The sequence below is a fragment of the Ptychodera flava genome, chromosome 4 (genome assembly GCF_041260155.1).
Source record: "Ptychodera flava strain L36383 chromosome 4, AS_Pfla_20210202, whole genome shotgun sequence".
NCBI lineage: Eukaryota > Metazoa > Hemichordata > Enteropneusta > Ptychoderidae > Ptychodera > Ptychodera flava.
The window spans coordinates 45,713,776-45,736,555 of NC_091931.1; the positions used below are offsets into that span (position 1 = coordinate 45,713,776).

Below are 22,780 nucleotides of genomic sequence, written 5' to 3' on the forward strand. Positions count from 1 at the left end.
TTTGTCGATAATATTTTTTTTTCTTTCCCCGTGAGTAAAGGAACGAGTCTAGGGCAGATTTGAGCCAAAGGCATCCCGTTCCGATTTTGAAATGAGGGTAATGAATTGCACCTAACTGTAAAACAAGTTGTTTCTTTTGGACCAAATATTTATGACTTTGCTGAAACGCTGGTCTGATACTTGGTATATGAGATAATCATTGTCGTTCTGTTTACGTCTAGCTTTGTTTCTGGCATCACCATTCAACAGTTAATGGTTGGTCCCTCCGGGGGGAAACTCCCTGACCATTGAAATACGCGCACACTGAAAAGTTGTGATAAATCTAACACCTTCTATGTAGCAGACCATCGAACGTCCACTGAACAATCATAATTGTTCTGGACGCCCAAGGACACCATGGTCTGGTCCGCTATGATCGTATAGTGTATGCTTAAGAAACTAAACTTAGTAAAACTACTTGAAAAGTTTAAACTGTGTAGAAGAAAGCGCTTCTGAGCTATTTTCAGCGCTGAACTCAAATTACTTATATCTCTCTCTGATCCAGAGGTTGTGTCTGGGTACTATGAAAAGAGTTGTAAAACTTTACCGTGTATGGTTGTTTATTTTCAGGTTTTATTTGGGGCGAATGCAAACAGCTTTGGGAGGAAGGTCTGAAGGCGTACATTCGTCAATGGTGGAACTGGCTTGACTTTATCATGTTATCACTGTATCTGTGTACCATCTCGCTACGATTCGCCGCCTGGTGGCTCAGGGGTTCCGGAAAATATCCAGAGCTACAGAACAGCGAACAACAACGCATTAACTGGCCCGTCGACGACCCTACTCTGATATCGGAGGGTGTGTTCGCAGTGGCCAACGTGTTCAGTTTCTTTCGGATCATCTATCTGTTTCAAGCCAATCCATATCTGGGACCGTTGCAGATCTCCCTGGGATGTATGCTGATTGACATTGCAAAGTTTCTCTTTATTTTCTTCTTGGTATTGTTGTCCTTCGCTTGTGGACTGAACCAGCTGTACTGGTATCACGAATCTTCGATACAAAACCCAGACCAGACCTGCGAATCCAGTCCCACCGTCTTTCTCAGGTAGGTGCACGTTGCATTGGTCGCGATCAGATGTTGCCATGGCAATAAGATATTAGTTGTTGCCATTTCAAGGTAGAGTTTTCCATCTACGTTCTTGAAAAGCTGAATAGGTCAGGGAGTGACTTAAGGGATTGATTACTGGTCCAATATTCATTTTAAAAATGTGCTTAAATTTAAAAAGTTGTACAGCAACGTAAATGGCCTCCGGAGAGTACATGCATGTACTATATTTCATCCTACGTTTGAAGTACAGTAAATCACCATTAAGGTACTCAGTACCAGTCTGGACAATTCACGCGAAAATGTCAAAAAGTAAATATTTCATTTCGTATGATCCTAGACGTCTGTAAGTTCAAAGATTATATAAACGTATCGGGTACTGGAGACTGCTGTGAGGCATTCATTATCCATTGGTGCGAGTACAGGAGCTTAAAGAAAAGGGCAATTTTGTGTGAGACATTTGCATTCATCAGAAATTTGAAGAATATGACGTGAAAGGACGCTTTTGATGGGGAATGTATTTTTGAAAGCGTGCATTTATGTGATTCACGGGCCATCCACAGTTTTTAAATGTCCATCCGCTGTTTTTGGCTTGCAGTGGATTTCAATCAAACTTTTTTCAAAGTGCATCGCCATTCTTTGATTATCGTCAACAGCAGCAATAGTTTCGAGGAGCGAGGTTGGTGATCGTCAGTCAGCTCCACTGGCATTGCCAGCCTAGTCGATCACACTTATGCACTTTGATGTATCTGTGCCTCTTCACCTGGAAGTCATCCAAATTATTGAGTTTCGTTGCCACGAGCGTTTTCCAACCTTTTCGCCATTTCCGTCCGTGAAAAACTTGAAGGTGATTTATGTACACTGACTCCAATGCAATTTTGAGAGAGAGAGAGAGAGAGAGAGAGAGAGAGAGAGAGAGAGAGAGAGAGAGAGAGAGAGAGAGAGAGAGAAGAGAGAGAGAGAGAGAGAGAGAGAGAGAGAGAGAGAGATGGCAAGAATCCCATCCATCAATATCTGGATCCTCCATGCTATTTTACACTTTGCAAATCATGCCTTTTACACGATCAGATACATCTCGCCATGAAGGACACGAATCAATCCCTTTTCTCGAATCGCATTTTAATAATCACTATTGGCTTATACAACGTAAGAACCCATGTCTTCCTCCCCGGCTTCAATGTCTTCACGATTTTTATTTTTTGTTTACTCGGAATAGAGGATTTATAAATTTTGTGTATAGTTGGCATGTTGACACACGCAAAACCTTCGGAATGCTATTCGCCATGGACACTTTTTATACTGCAACATGCGGGTCAAAGAGAGTGGTTTACTTTCGTCTCGGTTTTGCCGAAGCCCAGCTATGAAATTTCTAAGCTGGGTTTACACTTTATAAAACCTCAACTCATCTTCGCATCTTCTTTACAGTTTACCGAGTACAATGCAGACGCTATTCTGGGCCTTGTTTGGTTTAGTTAACGTTGACGTAATTAGACTGTCAATGAAAGGTCATGTATATACAGAGACCGTTGGAGAGGCACTGCTGGCTGCCTATCACGTCGCTTCTATCATTGTATTGCTAAACATGTTAATTGCTATGATGAGCAACTCATATCAAGAAATTGAGGTAGGGGGAAGCTTGGACCGTCAAGAAGGCAAAACGACTTGCTGCGTCCTATCATTTTATCTTCTATAACTTGAGTATTGAACGAGCCTGTGTGACGGGTGTTGGTGCCATGACTTTCGGTCCGGTGACCTGAATTTCGAAATCCGATGAATGGATCATTTGCGTTTATGGCAAGCATCCGCAAAATATTACAAAACCTCGTCGCTCCAAGGAGACAAAATGGTGAGACGCAGATGGTTGAAAACAATAACTATCTCACTGTGTACAAAACCAAGTCATTAAAGCATATCGGATGAATAATTGGAAATGCCAACGATTTAATGCACATCAGCCCTTTAATATGATTGGGTGAGTTAATTTGTCTCACACTCTTTAAGGAAACCGATAATGGGGAATTAAAACGAAGTACTTGATCACGCCTGATTAATTCGTGATTATCATTCTCAGCGTAAAGTGAACTATTAATATTTCATTGTGGTACGAAATATTATAAGAAGAAAAAGTCATTTATCCTCTGAAGTAATTTCGCTATAATAAATATTATGATTAATTTATCCACGAGTAGGCTAGACAGATAAATGTAGACGAGTGGTCTTACTATCTGCCTTGCACTACACTGTCATTTTCGAACACTAGCAATCAGCAAAACAAATTAGACAACAAAGAGAGGGTGCCTGTAAGATTCTTGACATACTGTAATCAATGAAACAGAACCAAAAAAAATTGAGATTCAAACAATGTCAACAATAAAAATCCAATATTTATTAAGTTGGAAGCATATGGATGTAGTTTCACATATAATATTACATGTTACTTAAATGTTGGCAAGCTCTGCTTCAGACTTATTACTCGATTCATTGAAACAGTTCTTCTTAGTTGCAAGACAAATGATAGGGGACACAGACTTGTTTCAGCAAGTTTTACTGCAATTCGGTTTGTTTGCATACATATTGGAATTAAGCCATCACGCCGTTGAAAGTCTTTCAAAAGTAATATCTTTTACGGAAAGGTGGAAAATTGATGATGAACTTAGCAAAACTCATTTGTAAGTTTTGTATCCCATGCGTTGGCAAATTCCGATTGTTCCACCCGATGTACTTTTTAGTGACTTGGTTGAATGTTTCTGTGCATATGTATGGTATGTTGATGTTCACGACGCACCTTTGTGCTTGCTTGTTAGCCTTACAGACACATGTGTAACGTTGTTCTGGGCAGTGTTTGGCATGGTGAAGCGGGATATGACCCAACTTGCGCACAACCTGGCCTTCACAGAAAGCATTGGGGAACTTCTGTTGCTCTGTTGGAGCATGGCGTCAATCATTGTGCTCATCAATATGTTGATAGCCATGATGAGTCAATCTTATCAGCACATACAGGTAGGTGTGCTTGCAGAATATCCAACCTAGGGAGTACGATTCAGACCCCCCTTTATGCTCAACCCTTGTGTCATGAAACCGGTTGATGTATAGGGAGTTGATATATAATTTTCACGTACTTTAAATACAAGTGTACCACTTAGTTTGTTATAATTTCACATCCTGTCCACCTGATCGCTATTGCCAAGGCAGCGACTGTTAGCAAAGGTGATTGAAGTGATAATTCCTTCATTGAAATAGGAAACTAAAAGAGAAACATGGAATGTTTAGCAAAACAGATCGATCATAAATACAAGTCTTGTAAATTTAAATTTAAGAGTATGTTTCCTATAGAAAGGCTTTTAGTCATTACTTTGGTTTTGTTAAAGCTGTAGTGATTCCGTCTGATGCCGACCGGTAAAATTCTTTCGTGCATCGGTAAAGTGATTTCTAAAGAATAATCAGACAGAGCAAAATCTTGCATGGCAATTTTGTTCTACTAGATAGCTTAAGCCTACTTTGTATGTCATCAGAAGGCAACGTTTATGCGTACGTTGGAGAGGATAGCACAGATTTTACCAGTTTCGCAAAAATGATTTTCTTCCTTTAGTTTCTTAATTCTTCACCAATTTGTCTTCGCTGTGAATAAGTGAGGAGGTTAACGAAGCAAAAAACCCGTCAGTACAGCTTGATATAAACACAAACAGTGACACCACCCAGGGTACACCTGAGTATTCGTTTTTTCCAAAATGTTTAATCTGGTTGTAAAAAACTGAAATGACAATAAAATAAAGAACTTATATTCTGCAAGCACACCTAACTTGTTGAGCTTGAACCCAGGGTTTGTCAATGTTTAGTTTATTGCTGTCTAGTCTCCCTATCTTCTCAATTTTTATGCATGCTACTGTTAATAATTGCATGACTATACTTGAACAACATTTTTGTTTCTTTTGGTGTAATGCTATGAAACATACAAAATCATGTTTGCGATTTCACACGGATGTAACGTTCAATCATTTTCTGCGATAAAATTATTATGATGATCATGTTTTCAGCCCGGTAATATGAAAACCGAATCAAGATATTGCAAAAACAAATTGTGAGAAAAGAAAAGCATTGTTTCTGAAAATGGCGTTTTATTTATCAGGCAATTTTGATTATAAAAATGTGAACCACACAATGTGAAAATACATCTTGTGGTTTAGTGTAGTTTGATGTAATTTGTATGGAATGTTGATTTTCCTGACAGGACCATGCAGACAGGGAATGGAAATTTGCTCGCACAAAGCTATGGATGAGCTACTTTGATGAGGGGTCAACTCTCCCCCCTCCCTTCAACTTAATCATTAGCCCCAAGTCAATTGCATACTTCTTCAAAGCAATAAGGAGGATTATGTGCGGTAAATGTGCCAAGACCAAATCCAAGCCACAACGTCAATCCTTGGAAGGTTCTATCAAGGTGAGAGTTTGTAGTGTGATTGAGTCTTCTTGTGTTTGATGTTTTGTAACAGGTATGAATATCCTATGACGGTATGGCAGCCTATGTAAGTCACATCCTATGGGTTTAAGTGGATAGTTCTATGTGTTTGGGTGGATAGTCCTATTGATCTGAGTTGATAATTCTATGGGTTTGCGTGGATAGTTCTATGGGTTTAAGTGGATATTCTTATGGATCTGAGTGGACAGTCCTACGTGTCTGAGTGGATAATTCTATGAGTTTGAATGGATAGTCTTATGGATCTGAGTGGATAGTCCTATGGATCTGAGTTGATAGTCCTAAGGATCTGAGTGGATAGGACTTTGATGAACCCTGCCTAAGCCACATAATCGCTCTTTACTGGGCCATATTCGCTAAATGGACAAACGTACATGGACAGAGCAGATCGTTAATAGTTGGACAGCTGGGAAGTCGAATGTTCATACACTTTACTTGTTGACAAGAGAAGTGTGTCGTAGTAAACCTGCAAGGCATGTTCCTACATAGTAACGAAACCTCTATTGCACACTACATAACCAACCGACCCATTGTTGTTGTGTCCGATGGGTTAGATGAGATGTTTCCTCTGAGATATCTGTCTCAAAGGCCACAATGGCTGTCTATGTTTACGCATTTGTGCGATGTCTGACAAAAGAATATTGAATTCTTAAATCACCGAGTCAATTATACTCGAGAGACATGTTGAATGCTGTATAATTTTCCATAGATGTCCAAATCCAATATCAAATTAAAACCCTTCTTTGAAGTTAATTAGCGGTATGAAACAAAGAAACTATACTTCATTAATACATTTATAAAAATAGAATTTGTGTGTTATGAAATATGTATCTCCCAATGATGGGAACGGTGTTAATTACAGAATTTATCGAATGTAATGGTCGGAAGATGTCGGTCCATCCGTCATAGCATTCAGACTGATGTGACATGTATTTAAAACTTGGTCTTACGACGAATACGAAGATATGGCCCAAAGACAATGACGTTGGGAAACGCTGTGCAACCCCCCCCCCCCCCCACACACACACACAAGATGCCCCTCTCACTATCTTGTTATGGTTTACGCTTATGGACGGATCCAAATCAGTGCACGTACGTTAGGTTTCAAATCCACATAGTTTCGAATTTGAAGTCATGACATGTAGATGTTGACGGTGTAGCTAGTAGAGTAACCCTGAACTTGACCCGCATGACTTACCTCCTCATAAATGGCAGTACACGTCTGTCTGATCTTTCAATCTTAATGAGATGCATGCAAGCACAAACATTTGTCTTCTCTCGCCTTTTCCTGCAGAAAACTCACCAAAGCAACGATGGGATGATAGGACCGAACCTTCAGAAAAACACCAAGTACCAAGATGTTATGAAGAGGCTTGTCAGCCGATACATACATCAACGAAAGGCAGAACAAAAACAAGACGGTGTTAATGAAGATGACCTCAATGAAATCAAACAAGACATTTCAAGTCTAAGGTTGGTACACACCCGTTCATCCTCAAAACCCTTGCCTGCATGTACATGTATGTCCAACACCCTGACGTGTTTACACAATTGCATAGCAGCAATGGTTTAAGATTCTTTACCACAAAAGCTTACTTAACCCACACAGGTGATGTGTTAGTATTAACAATGTCACTGTAACAACACCTGCAAATGAAAAATATATCTGTGTGTGATACATTTCAAGTTGTCTTGGAATAAATTGAAAATTACAACAGCTGAGAAAACACGCACTTGTGAGGCAATTCTTTGAAGTTTTTTATATATCTATATCTCACACGTTGCGGCTCTCTCCAATCAGATACGAGCTCAGAGAAGACAGGAAAAAAGAACAGATGAGGGGAACATCGCAAATTGAAAATGTCAAGGAGGAAATTATCTGCGAACTTCGCGGGATTGCGCCCACGCCTGACGGCACGCCTGTCACGGCGACACCGCCTCCGGCGTTACCGATTTCGGCAGCATTGTCACAGTCGAGAATCAGTAAGACTGACCTGCAGCTTCTGAGGGAGGACATCATTGATGCTGTGCGCAGTGAAGTGAAAGCTGAGGTTCTTGACGCTCTCAGAGATGCTCTGCACAGCCCTGGATGTAAATCTGGCGCGCAAAACTTTGTGCCGCCTAGTGGGGAACTCTATCACACACACTTATACACCCAATTGTAAAATGCGGCGTTTATAAAGATGACAGCATCATGTCGGAATAACACATTTACAATAAAATTGTCAGATTTGGCGACGTGTGAACAGTAACCGACCACGAAGGCGACAAGGAGCTTGGAATATAACTTTGCTGTTTCCAGTGAAAAATCTGTCCAACCTGGATCGTGTCAGTTAATGATTCCCCATCCAATCCGATTTTGAAATCCCAGCAAATCTTGCGAAATTGAACGCAAATGAGCAGGCAACGATTTTACTTTCCCTTCGCAACAAGTAATACAGTTGTGAGAGCCCGTAGGATTAAAAATATGTCGGCATTCGTCAGTCTGTTCGTATGTATGTATGTATGCATTTATGTATGTATGTATGTATGTATGTATGTATGTATGTATGTATGTATGTATGTTAGTGGGGAGGGAGGTATAGGTAGGTCTGTAAATGCATGCGCCACATGCACAGTAATTTCAGTATCTAGTATACGTTTGCATACAATTTAATATTGGTTGAAGACGAGCTATTTCTCTGGTAATGTACAAGCGTAAGGTTATAGCGTATTGGATGGTTGGATGTCATCGACGTCGACATAACTAAATCATTTCTAAACAGCCAATCGGCCTCGCAATAGCCTTAGTGTAACACTCCTCAAGTTGCTTCTCATCGACCAAAATAGCTAGGTGAAGTCGTGAATCCAAAGACTATCTGAATGCTACAGAACACGTAAATGGTTAAAATGTCGTTCAGTTTCGTAGCAGAGCGTGTGTTTGTATATGACATTGACTTTGTATGAGAAAAAACATGCCTGACGGAAATGTTATTCATACAAGTCTGAATTCAGATCGAAATTAGACTTGTTCTTTATTAAAACCTTTAAATTCCCTCGAAACAGTGCCTCCATCACTCGAAACCTTGATTTGTAATTATAATATAAATATAAGGTGTCATTTATATACGTATTACAAGTAATTCTGATCAAAGTGGCGGTACAGTGTCATTGGTAGTATTTTTACCGGTAAATTCTCTCAAAACCTTGGAATCACGTTATCCCTGCTTTCAATAATCCGTCCCTTGCACCCACAAGGCTTTGATTTACACCGACCTGACGATCTCAATGAAGACACAAAATGCACAGCAAATTTCAAAGGAAACTTTTTTAGAGCTCCTTTCGGCTTTCTAACCTCACAGTCGTTTACATCAATAAAACCTTCGGTAGCTTTCTGAATAATTGTTAGACTTGGTTCAAGTCGGTGAATTAAAAAAAATCATTTAAAATAGTTTCTCTTGTGTCTCTCCTATTTCGTACCAACCTGTTTGGAATTTGGAAGCCCATGTGAGGTTTTCCCAGCCATTGAATGCATTACCTTTGAGTCTGCGCAGTGTAGTGAGTTAGTTTCTGCCGGATTCACCGGGTGAAACTCCCCTGTATAGCGTTCACCCAACTCATAGCTTCCACTCACGCGCGCGTTTCACATGAAAGCAAAATACAAATCATTGCGTTCACTCCACTCAAACATTCATAAATCACAGACTTGAACCAAGTCTAAATAATTGTGTATTTTGGAAAGAAGGTACTTGAGTGCCAGAGATTGAGTCGTCAAAACTGTCGTTCACGGGATACGCATATCAACCAATAATCGCCATTAATAAAGTGTTCCTTAGCCGCATTTATGAAATTAATATAACAGTAATTTCAAAATGAACAATGCAATTTAAAGATGTCAATATTCATAATGAATAGACAGTATAATAATGTGAAGTATAGGAAATTGAATTACATTGCCCCTTAGTTCCAGCATTAAGTATTTATTTGCTTTTCAAAGTACAGTTACGGTGGGATATTACTCGGAATATCATATTGTAGCTTGGGGTGATCATAAATCGAGTGAAAAGATTGTGAAAATCAATGAAAATCTGAAGCTTGTAATCAAAGGCGCGTATGTAAGTAACACGTCTTTCCACGAAAAGAGGCTTAAGATATGGTTTTCAGTATTACAAATTTCAAATTATTGCGTACACGATATTTTAAGCTCTAACGTATTTCAAATAGCTCACTTCATAATCATGTAAATCTTCAGTTTTTCTTAATAACTTGTTGTTTGTCGGGATATAGGTTTAGAAAAAATTGCCATTTATTCAGACTCAGTGAACTTGGAATATCAGGGTGTTCTTTGTCCCTAGCATTTTTGTAAATTCAAGACATTTTCATGACGTACCGAAACTGGTTTGGTATATTATTCCAGTAAATACTTTATCATGTAGGGTATTAGGAGCGCATGCGCAGCTTTTCTGTCGGAAAAGAATCACTATATGCCTAGGAGCTGTAATGTTTCTGTGCATTCATCTCCACTTTTGCAAACCACTTTGAATGGTCTTTAAAAGAATTACCATTCATTATCAGTTTTTCAAAATGTCTTGAATTCGTATCTGGACCGAAACCTCTTCTTTTTCGAATTTTTGTCACTCTGATAATTGTAGTCACCAATGCGTTGCTATCGCACTGCCTACTCGGTGGTATGCGCACATAGTCGCTTGCAATATTTTGCTAACAGTATTTTTGCCCAAAATTTTATGAACTATTCAGCGACCAGAATAATTTCATTGATGAACTTGTTCGGGTTATGTGGTAACTGCGATATCTTTGAAAGGAAACATCGCTTCAATAATCACACCCTCTCAGAAAACACCGAGACACCTCCGTATTTGGTAATACTGAAACTACTTCTCACATTGGCCAATGGCGACTACACAAGAATTTGCATGGGATATTCCAAAACTGGCAGGTTATTACAAGGGTAGATGGTGACGACTGAACCCTAAAACACTATTGATGGAATTGCTAAATCAGAGTTTGATCTTTGTATTATGTACGTGCAAACGTGAGTTTTATGATATAAGTGAACATTTCAGGCAGACCCTTGGCCATGATTTCTTAAAAAGAAATTTCTTGAAATGATGTGCAAAGCATGTTGAATATGAATACTGTGTTGAATCAGCTTCATTGTCTGAAGTTTGATATGAAAGATTTATGAACTATACCCGCCCCCACACCCTCCCTTTCTCCCCCCCCCCCCCCGTAGAAGGGGCGTGTCTTCAGGAAAATACAATGGGAATTCGGAAGAGTGTGGAAACACATGAAAATGAATTAAGAATGAATCCTGCTTAGTTGATGACATTTGCAAATTTACTGATTGGCTGATAATTTTGCTGGTTTTGCCACAAGGATAAAGTATAGATTTCAACGCTTCAGGCAATTTTATTCTGATAATGAACATTTGGAGATTGGGGCAAATTTCCTTGGTTTCTTGTTATGATTGAAACTGAAGCTTCATATAACATGACATTGTAATGTTTTCTTGAATACTGTGAAGTATTTGTGTTAAAATTTCATATTTCTATAGATAACAAAACTGAATAATAAAGAATTTTAGACGTTTTAAAGTCGACCTAATATTTTCTCTTTTTCTGAAAACGTTTCCTAGATGTGTCTCTGATGTGTATTTTATAAGAATACCAGTAAATTAGGCTTACATTTTCCATTTCAATTGAAACAGAAAGATTTTCGAGAGTAACCTTTATGATAGAAGTGTCAGACTGATGAAGAGGCTGGCATAGCTAGGATGAAAACAAAGTCAGCTATGATACATTTCTTGTTGAGTACAGTGATGCTTGGCATTGCCTTACTATAACCATAGAGCCTCGTTTTCTCCAGGATCTATGCTACAACTATGCATTTGTAACTTTTGAATAATGGACACAGTTGTCGTGGGATGTTACGGTCACTACAGACACAGGTGTGTCAAGTACAAGGACACTCAAGCAACGCATGGAACCTTTCAGCTTATAAAACAAGTTCATATTTTTTGTAGAAGTGCAATTCTCTTACCCTTTGTCTTTTTGCTCATCATTCAAGATAAGTTAAATTTGATGACTTCAAAACCGTGAGTTATGATTCTGACAGCAGTGACAGCTGTGATCTTCTTAAGATTTTGAACTCTACAAAGTAACTCTGTATATGAATTACTTATGAGTGACAGCAAAATGTTGTATTACATGAGACAAGTTAATTTCTTTTTAAATATACAAGCTTGATGTTATGTTCATTATAGCCAAATCATGAGACCCTAGGGTCAAGGACAAATTATGGCAGCAGCTAGCTTGCATCAGGTGTAATTTGCAGACTTGAAGAATTCTGGTTATTGTCAGATATTTTCACAACCAAGGGTGCAAGCAACACACATCAGAAACAAATCTCGCATATAAGTAAATCCAAATCATGACTTTGCACACCTGCCAAGGTTATCTGGCATTTAAGCTGTATTTATTTTAAGACTAAAGAAAGTGTTATTGCCAAACTTGAATCAAGATGTGTCTACTGCCAAGCTCCGTCATAAGTTACAGCAGGTTAGCATGAAGTCTATGCAGAATGTATCATTTTCCACTTCAGAATACTTTCACACTTTAAGTCACCAAACTGATCAGAATTGATGTAAATTTTCAGAACTGTTTTGTCTATTTTACTCTCACACTGAACTTTGTAACCTTTCTCACAAACATCATTGCTTTTGTTCTTCAACAATTTCACAGCAATATACTGGTCTGCACATGAGACAATCACTTGAAGTCAAACAGTCTATGTCCTGAAGCCACCCTTTCTCATAATGGTATGGCCCATAACAAAAGATATCACAGAGGTTTTGCTATCTTACAAGTGTCTGACTTGACAAAGTACAATGTACACCTCTATGAATATGTTGTATTGCTCTTTGGGACAACATTGACAGTGTTACATTGAAATGAACACTTTCCTAACTTATTTTCTCAAATTCTCTACAATGGCATTTCTTCGGCTGAAATTTCCATATTATTTGTGTGAGACTTTTTGTGAAATAAAAGAATCATCATTTTCACAAAGAAAAGTATGTTTTAGCGTGCAAGCTTGTGATGGTAGTCATGGCAACAAGAGTGGTAATTTCAACCACACTAATTATACAAATGACATGGTCGTTAGTTTTTATTGTTTCAAGATACGATGAAATGCCTTCTGATCACCTGCACGAAACAATAATGTGAATCCTTATAGGGCCAGATGTTGTAACTTTTGATTATTTTTTATATCGATTACAGTTTCTTGTTTTACTCTCCAAAGTATATTGAAATACACAGTATTCAGCTTGTCAACTCAAAGCCTGTACTTGTGTAGACTGCATTGTATATTGCTGACAAGTGAATTCTGGTCTGGACTAGAATTCAAATGTATGCAATAACAGTGTAGTTGACAAGCCAGCAGGTGTTCTAACTTGCTTTGTGAAGTAGAGCAAGAACTCACAATTGACATACAAAATAGAAATAGTGAAAAAATCTTCAAAAGTGACAGCTACAGGTCTTTTAATATTTTAATATTGGTTGTCTGGTATAAGTTTAGACTCTCCACAGTCGCTGTGCCTTGTTTTGTGCGCGCCGCGATGGGCCTGCATTTGAAGGCTGTGCAGCTGTGAGCACGCGCTGCCGGACACAGTGACTGTTGGTTCTTGCAAGTATATGAATATTCATAAGGGTAGTGATGTCAAAAGAAACACCTATCTAACTGGGCAGAGAGAATATATACTAGTAGCTGGTAGACCTATATACGCGGAATGTTTTTATTTTTCATTTTTAATTTTATTTGTCTATGCTACCTGTCATTTATTTTTGATTAACGGATGTGTGGAGTTCTATAAAGTACCCGGATCAGGCAGAAATCCGACCGGTCGCTTGCAAGAATGTCTAGACCCTGGGATTCGCGTCGCGTCTCTGAAGGGCACACGCGTGTTCCAACAGGAGAGAACGCGAATCGCAGGGTCTCTGCCAGACTAGTATAAGCTCTGTGTACTGTATGGAATGTTTGTAGATTGCTAGAGGAACCTGTGGCAAAAATAAGTGTCCACTACTGGTCACTACATATAGACCACTGCATGCCTTGAAACTAATAGTCAATGTTTTCTCAAACTTTCCTCGGAAAATTTTAAACCATTCTCTTTCATGATCAAGAATAGAAAATGGGGTTGCCATGCAAATATTTAACATTACTACAGAAACTAATGAAATTTCATGATATTTGAAATTCAAAATGGCTGACATCCCTGTGTTAACTCCATCAGGAAAACTGGAATTGTCAATTTTCACAAACACAAAATGGTGAAAACTTCTGTTTGCTAAACAAGCATTAAAATCAGTCCAATGAGCAGCAGAGAAGCCAAGTGTTGTGAAAGAGTGAGAATTGACTGAATATTTGTCACCAAGGCATTTTCTATTTGAAATAAGTTTTGTCTGCAACTGAAGTGAAAGTCTGTCCTGGTGACCACTCAGATCATCATGTTGGAAGAAAACTACTTTTCAATAAAAGTAAAATTGTAGGAACCAATGGTCCACAAACAGTCACAGCGCCACTTTAATCTCGCCTGATACCTGGTAGCGCTTTCTTTCAGGGACATCACAGAATCGAATCATTTCAATACCACACAGACTGAGATTGGCCAATCAAAAGTGCACTTCTTTCCTTGTAAGCCAATCACAGAAAGGCTTCAACAGATGATAAAGGACACACTCTCTGGACAAATGAGTATTTTTATTCAATCCAGGTTATACATTTCATATTTGAATTCATAAAAAGGTGATACAAGTTGAGTGTTTTCCGATGTTGACCTTGAGTTGCTCGGAAACTCAAAGTTCAAAATCATCATCATCATCATCATCATCATCAGTACAATATGTTAAAAATAACTCCAAAGGACATGTAAAGTTTGTTGAACCTTACAACATTGCTATATTAAAATTAGCTGCAAGTCCAGGCAGCAATCATGATAACACAGCATGATTTCAAGAACATGAAAGCAGACGACATTAATGTCAAGTTTTGTTTGTAACTGATGAAAAATCAGGATCATTAAAACTAACAATGTCATGGGTGGTCACATACCGTACCACTGAAGATGACATAACTGGAACAAAACATTGGTTGTGAATGGGTCAAATAAAAACAGCTGTAAACATTCCATTCTTTACACGCAATATTTACATCCAGATGTACACATGTCCAACACTGGATCAGAAGCTGAAAAGATAAACCGCTATAGTTGTTCTACATTTTCTTTTCATTAAGAGATACCACAATTTATTTTTTACGATGTTTGAATTCCATAAATTTTAAACACACAAAGGCAATACAACACATACTTAATTCACTTATTTCACACTTAGGAACAATTTTTAAGACTCTAGATAATTACTTGACAAATATAAAGTATTTTTCATATGATGTCTATACACAGGTAAATGTATCATGTATCCATGGTAGCTTTGATTACAGACTGGGGGAACCCTTTTCAAAATATCACCGACACAAAAACTGACATCTTTCGACATTTCTATTGGTTACTTGGGATTTCATATGTCAGAAAAAACTTGCCAACAGAAATGCGTTAAATTGACAGAACAGCGATATCACAGTCAACATCACTGAAGTCAGAATTACAGGTGTGGTAGTGTGATTTTAAAAATCAAACATTTTGTCATTGTAGCAATATATACAGGCACCTGATACAATTCATTCCAAGATGGCAAATACACAGAAACCAAATCACATGATGTGCAATATATGTAAACTATACTTACACCATCGTTAAATGATGTATGTGACATGTGAAGATGCCACACTGCCTGAAGCAAGGGAGTGGTCTTGAAATAACGATTTAAATCTGATCAAATTCTGCTTTCAAAAGCTTTACATACAAGGCAAGGTAAGTGGAAAGACACATTATTGATGAAAATGAGACTGTCACAGGTATCTGCATTTAGTAGATATTTACAATTCATTTGAAATAATCAAGTAAACAAGTAAGATTTTATTGAAAATTCACTCAACATTGGGGACCAAAACAAAGACATGTCATTCCATTGGTGGAATATTTTTCACACATGAATTCATAAATAATTCAAAATTCTGCAGAAGTGACATAAAAGTAAAAACGCAGAAAAAAATTACATAAACCTTGATTTCAATCAAGAATTTACATAACTCCCTGTTGAGGAGTAGAAGTGCATTGAACTCACAATTTGACATGTGACTGTGATGTGAAAAACAGTGCATAGAACAGTAATATCATTGCAAAGAAATAAAACATGCTACACTGAATATCACATGAAAATTAAGGATAAAAAGGAAATAAATTTAGTATTAAAATTGTACGCAGTAAGAAGTTTCTTTGAAATGGGGTTGTGTACAGTTGAAATTGAAAAATTGCCATCTCCAAGGAAATCTATCCTGTGTATGGACCATTTCAAAATACAAATTTCAATGTTTGTCCATTCCACTGAGAGATCAAATGTCATGGGAGGTGAATACTCCTATATTTGAAATCAACACTGAAATCAAACGTTGACCTGACTGAAATACATCCAACTCAGAGTGAATGCAAACATGTTAAAAAGTACACACTCCACCCATCACGCTCTGTTTTGCCTGTGAAAACACATCACATACAGTATTCCCCACGAAAACACAGCTCTCTTTTTGATTTGCGTCTGTAATCTTTGTTCGGTGCGATCTAAAACCAGCTCTCCGCCACTGGCAAGAAATCTGCTCTTTGAAAACAACTCCTTGCTGGAAAACACCTCCAGCAAATAAGAAGAGTTATTACAATAGCATGCCGCTGTCACATGGTAGGTGAGGACAACCTCCACCAGTGTGCCCTAATTTTAATGTACAGAAAATGGTATCATCCAACATAAAAAAGAAAATGCAGCCAAAAAATTTATGATTGGCATAAATTAACCACACGTCAATAAATTGGGCAGGAAGTTTGATATAAATGCAACTGTGTGGATTTTAACAACTGTCATTTTAAAGCAGTATATTTAAACTGTGAAAAAAGACAGCCTGCTATTTTGTAAGGTTAACATCACCATCAGTGTCAATGATCCGCAGTAAATTCATCCTAGGATCCATGAATTAAGCAATAATAGACATCTAGTCTTATTTCTGATTCGTCTTTCCACAAAAGATACGCTTCACGCTTTCACGGAAATTACAAAAGCACATATTAATAGCTTTCATATTCAAGCTGAGGTCAGGGTCAAGGAAGATGTTTATCCGATTTCACTTGGAAAACTAAACTCTCAAGAAGCAATAAACAGTAGACACAGGTCATGTCTGCAAATATGACGATACAGTTATCATGATATGAGATGCAAGAGTTTTCAAATAAAAAATAGCGTCAATGACACTGTAGCTCCCATCCTGGACTATTTAGTGTTTGTTCTCTGGTCAGATATTTGAACATGTGTGAAAGGGATAAAGTGCATGAAGTGAAAATACTTAAATGAAATGTACTGGAGACAGTGAAATATGTTTAATGTAATTATTCAGAATATAAAATGGAAAAATACAGAATTAGATATATCGAATACTGTGATACAACCATTAACTCAACAAGTCATTTACAATGACATAGTCCCCACTTGTAATAGGAGTATTAGTCTTGATGGGGCAGGAAAATGTGGTCATTAAGAAGTATCACTGGAGTGTATATAATGAGATCTATGGGCACATAGGTCTATGTCGTTGTTCCCAATTTGAAACACATGAGGCATGTCTAAGTTATGGTTCTAAATCGGGAAAAAAAGATCAGACCTCTAGTAGTATTGGCCAGCCAAGAAATACATATGCGCATTATAAATGAGGTACAAGATGTGACATCTTAAGGTCTAATATCCTATCAAAATTGGAGGGTATAGAACTTGTGGTTACTGAAATATGCATATATATGTATAATCAAGGTCAAAGGTCATTGAGGTCACATGACATTTTGAAAAAAAAAATTATATTGCTAATTAATCCCTATATGCCAAAAAATCAGATCTCTAGCTCTATTCGCTTGCCCAGAATTAGATGTGTACATAATTAATGAGGTAAAGCGTGTGTTGTCATAAGGTCTCCCATCCTACTAAATACAAAGGACATAGCACTTGTGGTTACTTATTTATTGACATAAACATATATTTTAGGTAAAAGGTCATCGAGGTCACATGACATTTGGTCAAAAAATTTCTCTCCTATAGTTATCCCTATATACCAAAAATCAGACATCCAGCTCTATTGCCTCGCTCAGAATGAGATATGCGCATAATTATTGAGGTACAGTATGTGGCGTCATAAGGTGTCCCTTCATACCAAACATGAAGGGTGTAGCACTTGTGGTTACCGAGTTATGGAAAAATATGTATATTGAGGTCAAAGGTCACCGTGGTCACGTGACATTTTGTCAAAAAAATTGTTTTGCTAAGTTATCCCTATATACCAAAAATCAGACCTCTAGCTCTATTGGCTCGCTCAAAATTAGATATGTGCATAATTAATGAGGTACAATATGTGGCGTCATAAGGTGTCCCATCATACCATATATGAAGGGTGTAGCACTTGTGGTTACTGAGTTATGGACAAATATGTATATTTGAGGTCAAAGGTCACCGAGGTCACGTGACATTTTGTCAAAAAATTGTATTGCTAAGTTATCCCTATATACCAAAAATCAGACCTCTAGCTCTATTGGCTCGCTCAAAATTAGATATGTGCATAATTAATGAGGTACAATATGTGGCGTCATAAGCTGTCCCATCATACCATACATGAAGGCTGTAGCACTTGGGGTTACTGAGTTATGGACAAATATGTATATTTGAGGTCAAAGGTCACCGAGGTCACGTGACATTTTGTCAAAAAAATTGTATTGCTAAGTTATCCCTATATACCAAAAATCAGACCTCTAGCTGTATTGGCTCGCTCAAAATTAGATATGCGCATAATTAATGAGGTACAATATGTGGCGTCATAAGCTGTCCCATCATACCATATATGAAGGGTGTAGCACTTGTGGTTACTGAGTTATGGACAAATATGTATATTTGAGGTCAAAGGTCACCGAGGTCACGTGACATTTTGTCAAAAAAATTGTATTGCTAAGTTATCCCTATATACACAAAATCAGACCTCTAGCTCTATTGGCTCGCTCAAAATTAGATATGTGCATAATTAATGAGGTACAATATTTGGCGTCATAAGGTGTCCCATCATACCATACATGAAGGCTGTAGCACTTGTGGTTACTGAGTTATGGACAAATATGTATATTTGAGGTCAAAGGTCACCGAGGTCACGTGACATTTTGTCAAAAAAATTGTTTTGCTAAGTTATCCCTATATACCAAAAATCAGACCTCTAGCTGTATTGGCTCGCTCAAAATTAGATATGTGCATAATTAATGAGGTACAATATGTGGCGTCATAAGCTGTCCCATCATACCATATATGAAGGTGGGTAGCACTTGTGGTTACTGAGTTATGGACAAATATGTATAATTGAGATCAAAGGTCATCAAGGTCACATGACATTTTGTCAAAATATCCGAGATATATGCGTGAACGGATGGACTCACGGATGGACGAACAGACGGACATGACCCAATCTATAAGCTCACTGGACTTCATCCGTGGGGACTAAAAATTGTGTCACTGCATCCTTTTTGCAATATGAATACGATGAGAAACTAAATTTTATTTTTCGTGGCCTTATACATGGGAGTCTATGGAGATCTGCCTTATACATGGGAGTCTATGGACGTGTAAACTAAAAATATGCAAATTTCACCACGATTTGCCCAAATTTGGGAAAGATCACTCCTATGCACTTCCATACCAAGTTTCAAATCAATCGGACTTGTGGTTTCAGAGCAGGAGATTTTTTGACCAAAAATGGGAGAAAATTACAAAAAATTCATGAAAAATAGCAAGTCCAAGATACTGACCCAAGATGTGCACAATCATTTCATGTCAGCCCAAGTACTTACATGCTAATTTTTCATGTAATCTGCTCAGTGGTTCTTGAGTTTTTCAATTTTGACTGTTTTTACATTTTTTCACTTAATTTGCATATTTTTGGCAATGACAACTTCATTTGAACAAAATCTCATCTATAGCCCATCATCCATGTACACACCAAATATCAAGATGAAATGTACAGCGGTTTTGGAGTTTTGATGTTGACGGACAGACATACAGACATACAGACATACAGACATACAGACACACAGACATACAGACATACAGACATACATACATACAGACATTTCCCTAGCCTATAAGAATAGCTTCCATTGCCATATATACATATGGCTATGGGAGCTAAAAACGTCTTGACTGACTTTGTGGCAATATACGCCTGAAGATCAGTTGTCAATGACGATACTCAACACAGTGTGAATTTATCCAGATACTGAGGTTACATTCTATACTTTCTTCCTTTGATAGTTTTATTCTCCAAGCCACAGACAATCCCAGAAGAATATCTCCGATGAAGTGTACTTTTGCAGAGTATCGTTCAACATATTGTATAAATTGAGTCTAATTGACTCTGCCAGTATTGAACCCACTTCAAAGACATCTTCTTCACTGGAGAAGGCGTGTAATCCTCTCTGCCTTCCAGAACTTGACAAGCCATCAAAACTTTGATCCCTTTTCTGGGTGATTTCCCCAGCATTTGACTGTAATCTTACTTTGTAAGAGCTGAGAGGGATTACTGAGACGTGATCACAGCTGTGTGATGTTGCAAACACACATAGCTACAAAACCTTTGGAAACGGCAAGGCTTTCAATAAAATTGCATTTTCACGTATTGATTGAAAGCTGATAGTGTCTGACTTAACAAAATATATGCATTTCCAAAAGTGTTAGGTGAATTATATTCTCTTGAAATAAATTTTGAAACCAAATATATCTCCATAATAAATAAATAGTGCAAATAAGTCGTCTAGTAGTACTTTAAAAAAAATTTCACAATATCTTCAAAGGATGTACCAACTTTTTCCTCACCAAATCTTGGTGTATTATGTTGTTTTCTGTGTAGTTGAATCTCTAGCGAAAGAAATCAGAGAAAAATGTTTCAATCTGTGCTTGAAAGTATGGACTTACAATATAGCTATTTGCGAGTGGGGACCTAAAGTATAGCTATTTGAAAATGGGGACCTACAGTTTAGCTATTTTCACCTGAGTCTGTAAGTCTGTATATCTCTGAGCAATGTTGCATTGTAATTCTTGAAATGCCATTGTTGTGTTGATTCTTGTTTGTTGCATATGGACATAGCAACATCCTCACCGTCTTGTCTTGCGTCCATGCATTTATTGGACACTGGGTGGTACATCAGACCAGAGTCCTACAGAGAGAGAGAGAGAGAGAGAGAGAGAGAGAGAGAGAGAGAGAGTGTTTATGCATGCCTCACATATTCACCTATCGAAATTCTATTGCCGTGGTGTTTTCTATGGAAGGTTGTTGAGAACACACTGGGCTGCAAAATCATCACTGGAGTTGCAACAGCTTGTCCTAGACCCTAACTTTTGTATCACTTGCCCGGAACATTCAAATACCTAGTATGATAAAAGAATGATAGAAACAAATGTGCTAAGAACACATTTATGATGACATAATATTTATTGCTGGACATTACGGGAAACACAACCGTTCTCTTCCTAAATCAAGGGGGGCACCGTGCTAAGTTTGGTACTGAAGAAACAAATTACCTATTAACATTTTCACTGTGGGAAGCACTGTGGGGCAGTGGTTAGGGTACCGGTCTCACTATCAGAGGATGGTAGGTTCGAGACCGGTAAGTCTGAAGTAACAGACTCATTGTTGGAGGATGTGAATTTGAGACTCATTATCATGGTGTTGTGCCCCTGAGCAAGGCACTTTACTCCTCATTGCTCCATTGGGTAGTGGGTTATGGGTACCTCATCCTGTAAGTTGGGTCTTTGACTGTTAGATAATGGATTGAATTAAATGAAAAATTAAATGTTCGATTTTCAAAAAGCTAAGAAAGTGAAAATTTTTCTTACTCTAAGAGCTCCAAAATGAGCCCCCACAATCAGTAGATAAGAAAAGAATTGTAAAAATTTGAAAGTCTGAAGGTCTGTCCTGAAGGCGTGCTCTACCTTAATAATGATTCATTTTCAGTAGATTTAAGGTCACTAATGCTGGTATGTTGCTTGATCAGAAGCTATAGTACAATGCATTATACATTCTATGACAGTGTAGCCATTGTTGTTTACATGGTATGTGTTACAACATATGTTACACACCCTGTGCACAACTCACTCTGAAAGTATAATATTATTCATTGGTTTCTGCCAATATTTGCATTCTTTAAAATATTCATTTCAAGCCACATTAGTAAACCTATTGTGCATGCTGAGAGCCATCTTATTAAAGTATTGACCAAATGATGGAATATGTTTGCCTCAAGCAGGAAAACACTTGCCCTGCTGACACTATGCTACTTATGACCTTCCTCAACTAAATTCTCATATTTGATCCATAAAATAAATATTACAGAGTGCATCAGTTCTTGCAAAGAATGCTGTTTGTAAATTAAATGTTTATTTCTTAATGATCCAGTATTCCAAATTTTGATAACTGTTGTATGGTGCGATGACTTCTCCATGATAACAGTACAGACTACATCAACTTGTCTCTGAGATTGGGAATATTTTTGATCATCTGTGAAAATACTGAATTAACACTGAAAGACCATGTAAAACTAAACACAGATTATCATTTCTATCTGAACGGCAGTTTTCTCTCCTCACAAATAAGGAAACCATTGCCAACAACTACTGTGAAAAGTTGAATGGAATATTCTCAGAAAGGAGAATAATGTATAAAGTACATTTGTTGCTGCACATCAGATTTTCATGTCTCTTCATAATTGTTCCACAATGTTCATCAACCTGTACTGAGAACTCTCTCTTCACTGTGTGAAAATGAAACACACTTACAGATCTTGCTTTGTGATATATTTTCATTGTAAACAATGTATTATGAATTTGACGAATTTTGATGGATTACCCAATCAAAAATGCATGTTTTAATCAAGGTAACTGCTTTTCAAGTAATTATCACTACCGTTTTCACGCCTCTCGGCTCAAAGTGAATACAAAATAAAAATGAAGAGAACACAAAAATGGGAGTTTGCCTGAAAAATT

The 22,780-nt window shown here is 37.7% G+C and overlaps 2 protein-coding genes across 4 annotated transcripts in view; one reads left to right on the forward strand and one right to left on the reverse strand.

Annotated features, from left to right (window-relative positions):
• The window catches only part of LOC139131947 (transient-receptor-potential-like protein), a 35,505-nt gene extending 22,883 nt beyond the window's left edge, over positions 1-12,622 (forward strand). Inside the window, exons 4-8 of one of the 2 annotated variants that reach the window (XM_070698277.1) lie at positions 610-1,084; positions 3,889-4,084; positions 5,313-5,522; positions 6,853-7,031; positions 7,360-12,622. In XM_070698277.1, the coding sequence (XP_070554378.1) occupies positions 610-1,084; positions 3,889-4,084; positions 5,313-5,522; positions 6,853-7,031; positions 7,360-7,723 (1,424 nt within the window). In that variant the 3' untranslated portion in view covers positions 7,724-12,622. Of the gene's footprint in view, positions 1-609; positions 1,085-2,509; positions 2,709-3,888; positions 4,085-5,312; positions 5,523-6,852; positions 7,032-7,359 lie in introns of both variants that reach the window. The other variant, XM_070698276.1, reaches the window with a different exon arrangement.
• Positions 12,623-14,299: 1,677 nt separating this feature from the next.
• The window catches only part of LOC139131954 (polypeptide N-acetylgalactosaminyltransferase 10-like), a 43,224-nt gene continuing 34,743 nt past the window's right edge, over positions 14,300-22,780 (reverse strand). For both annotated transcript variants that reach the window (XM_070698290.1, XM_070698289.1), the window contains exon 13: positions 14,300-20,955. In XM_070698290.1, coding sequence (XP_070554391.1) covers positions 20,785-20,955 — 171 coding nt within the window. In that variant the 3' untranslated portion in view covers positions 14,300-20,784. The remainder of the gene's footprint in view (positions 20,956-22,780) is intronic.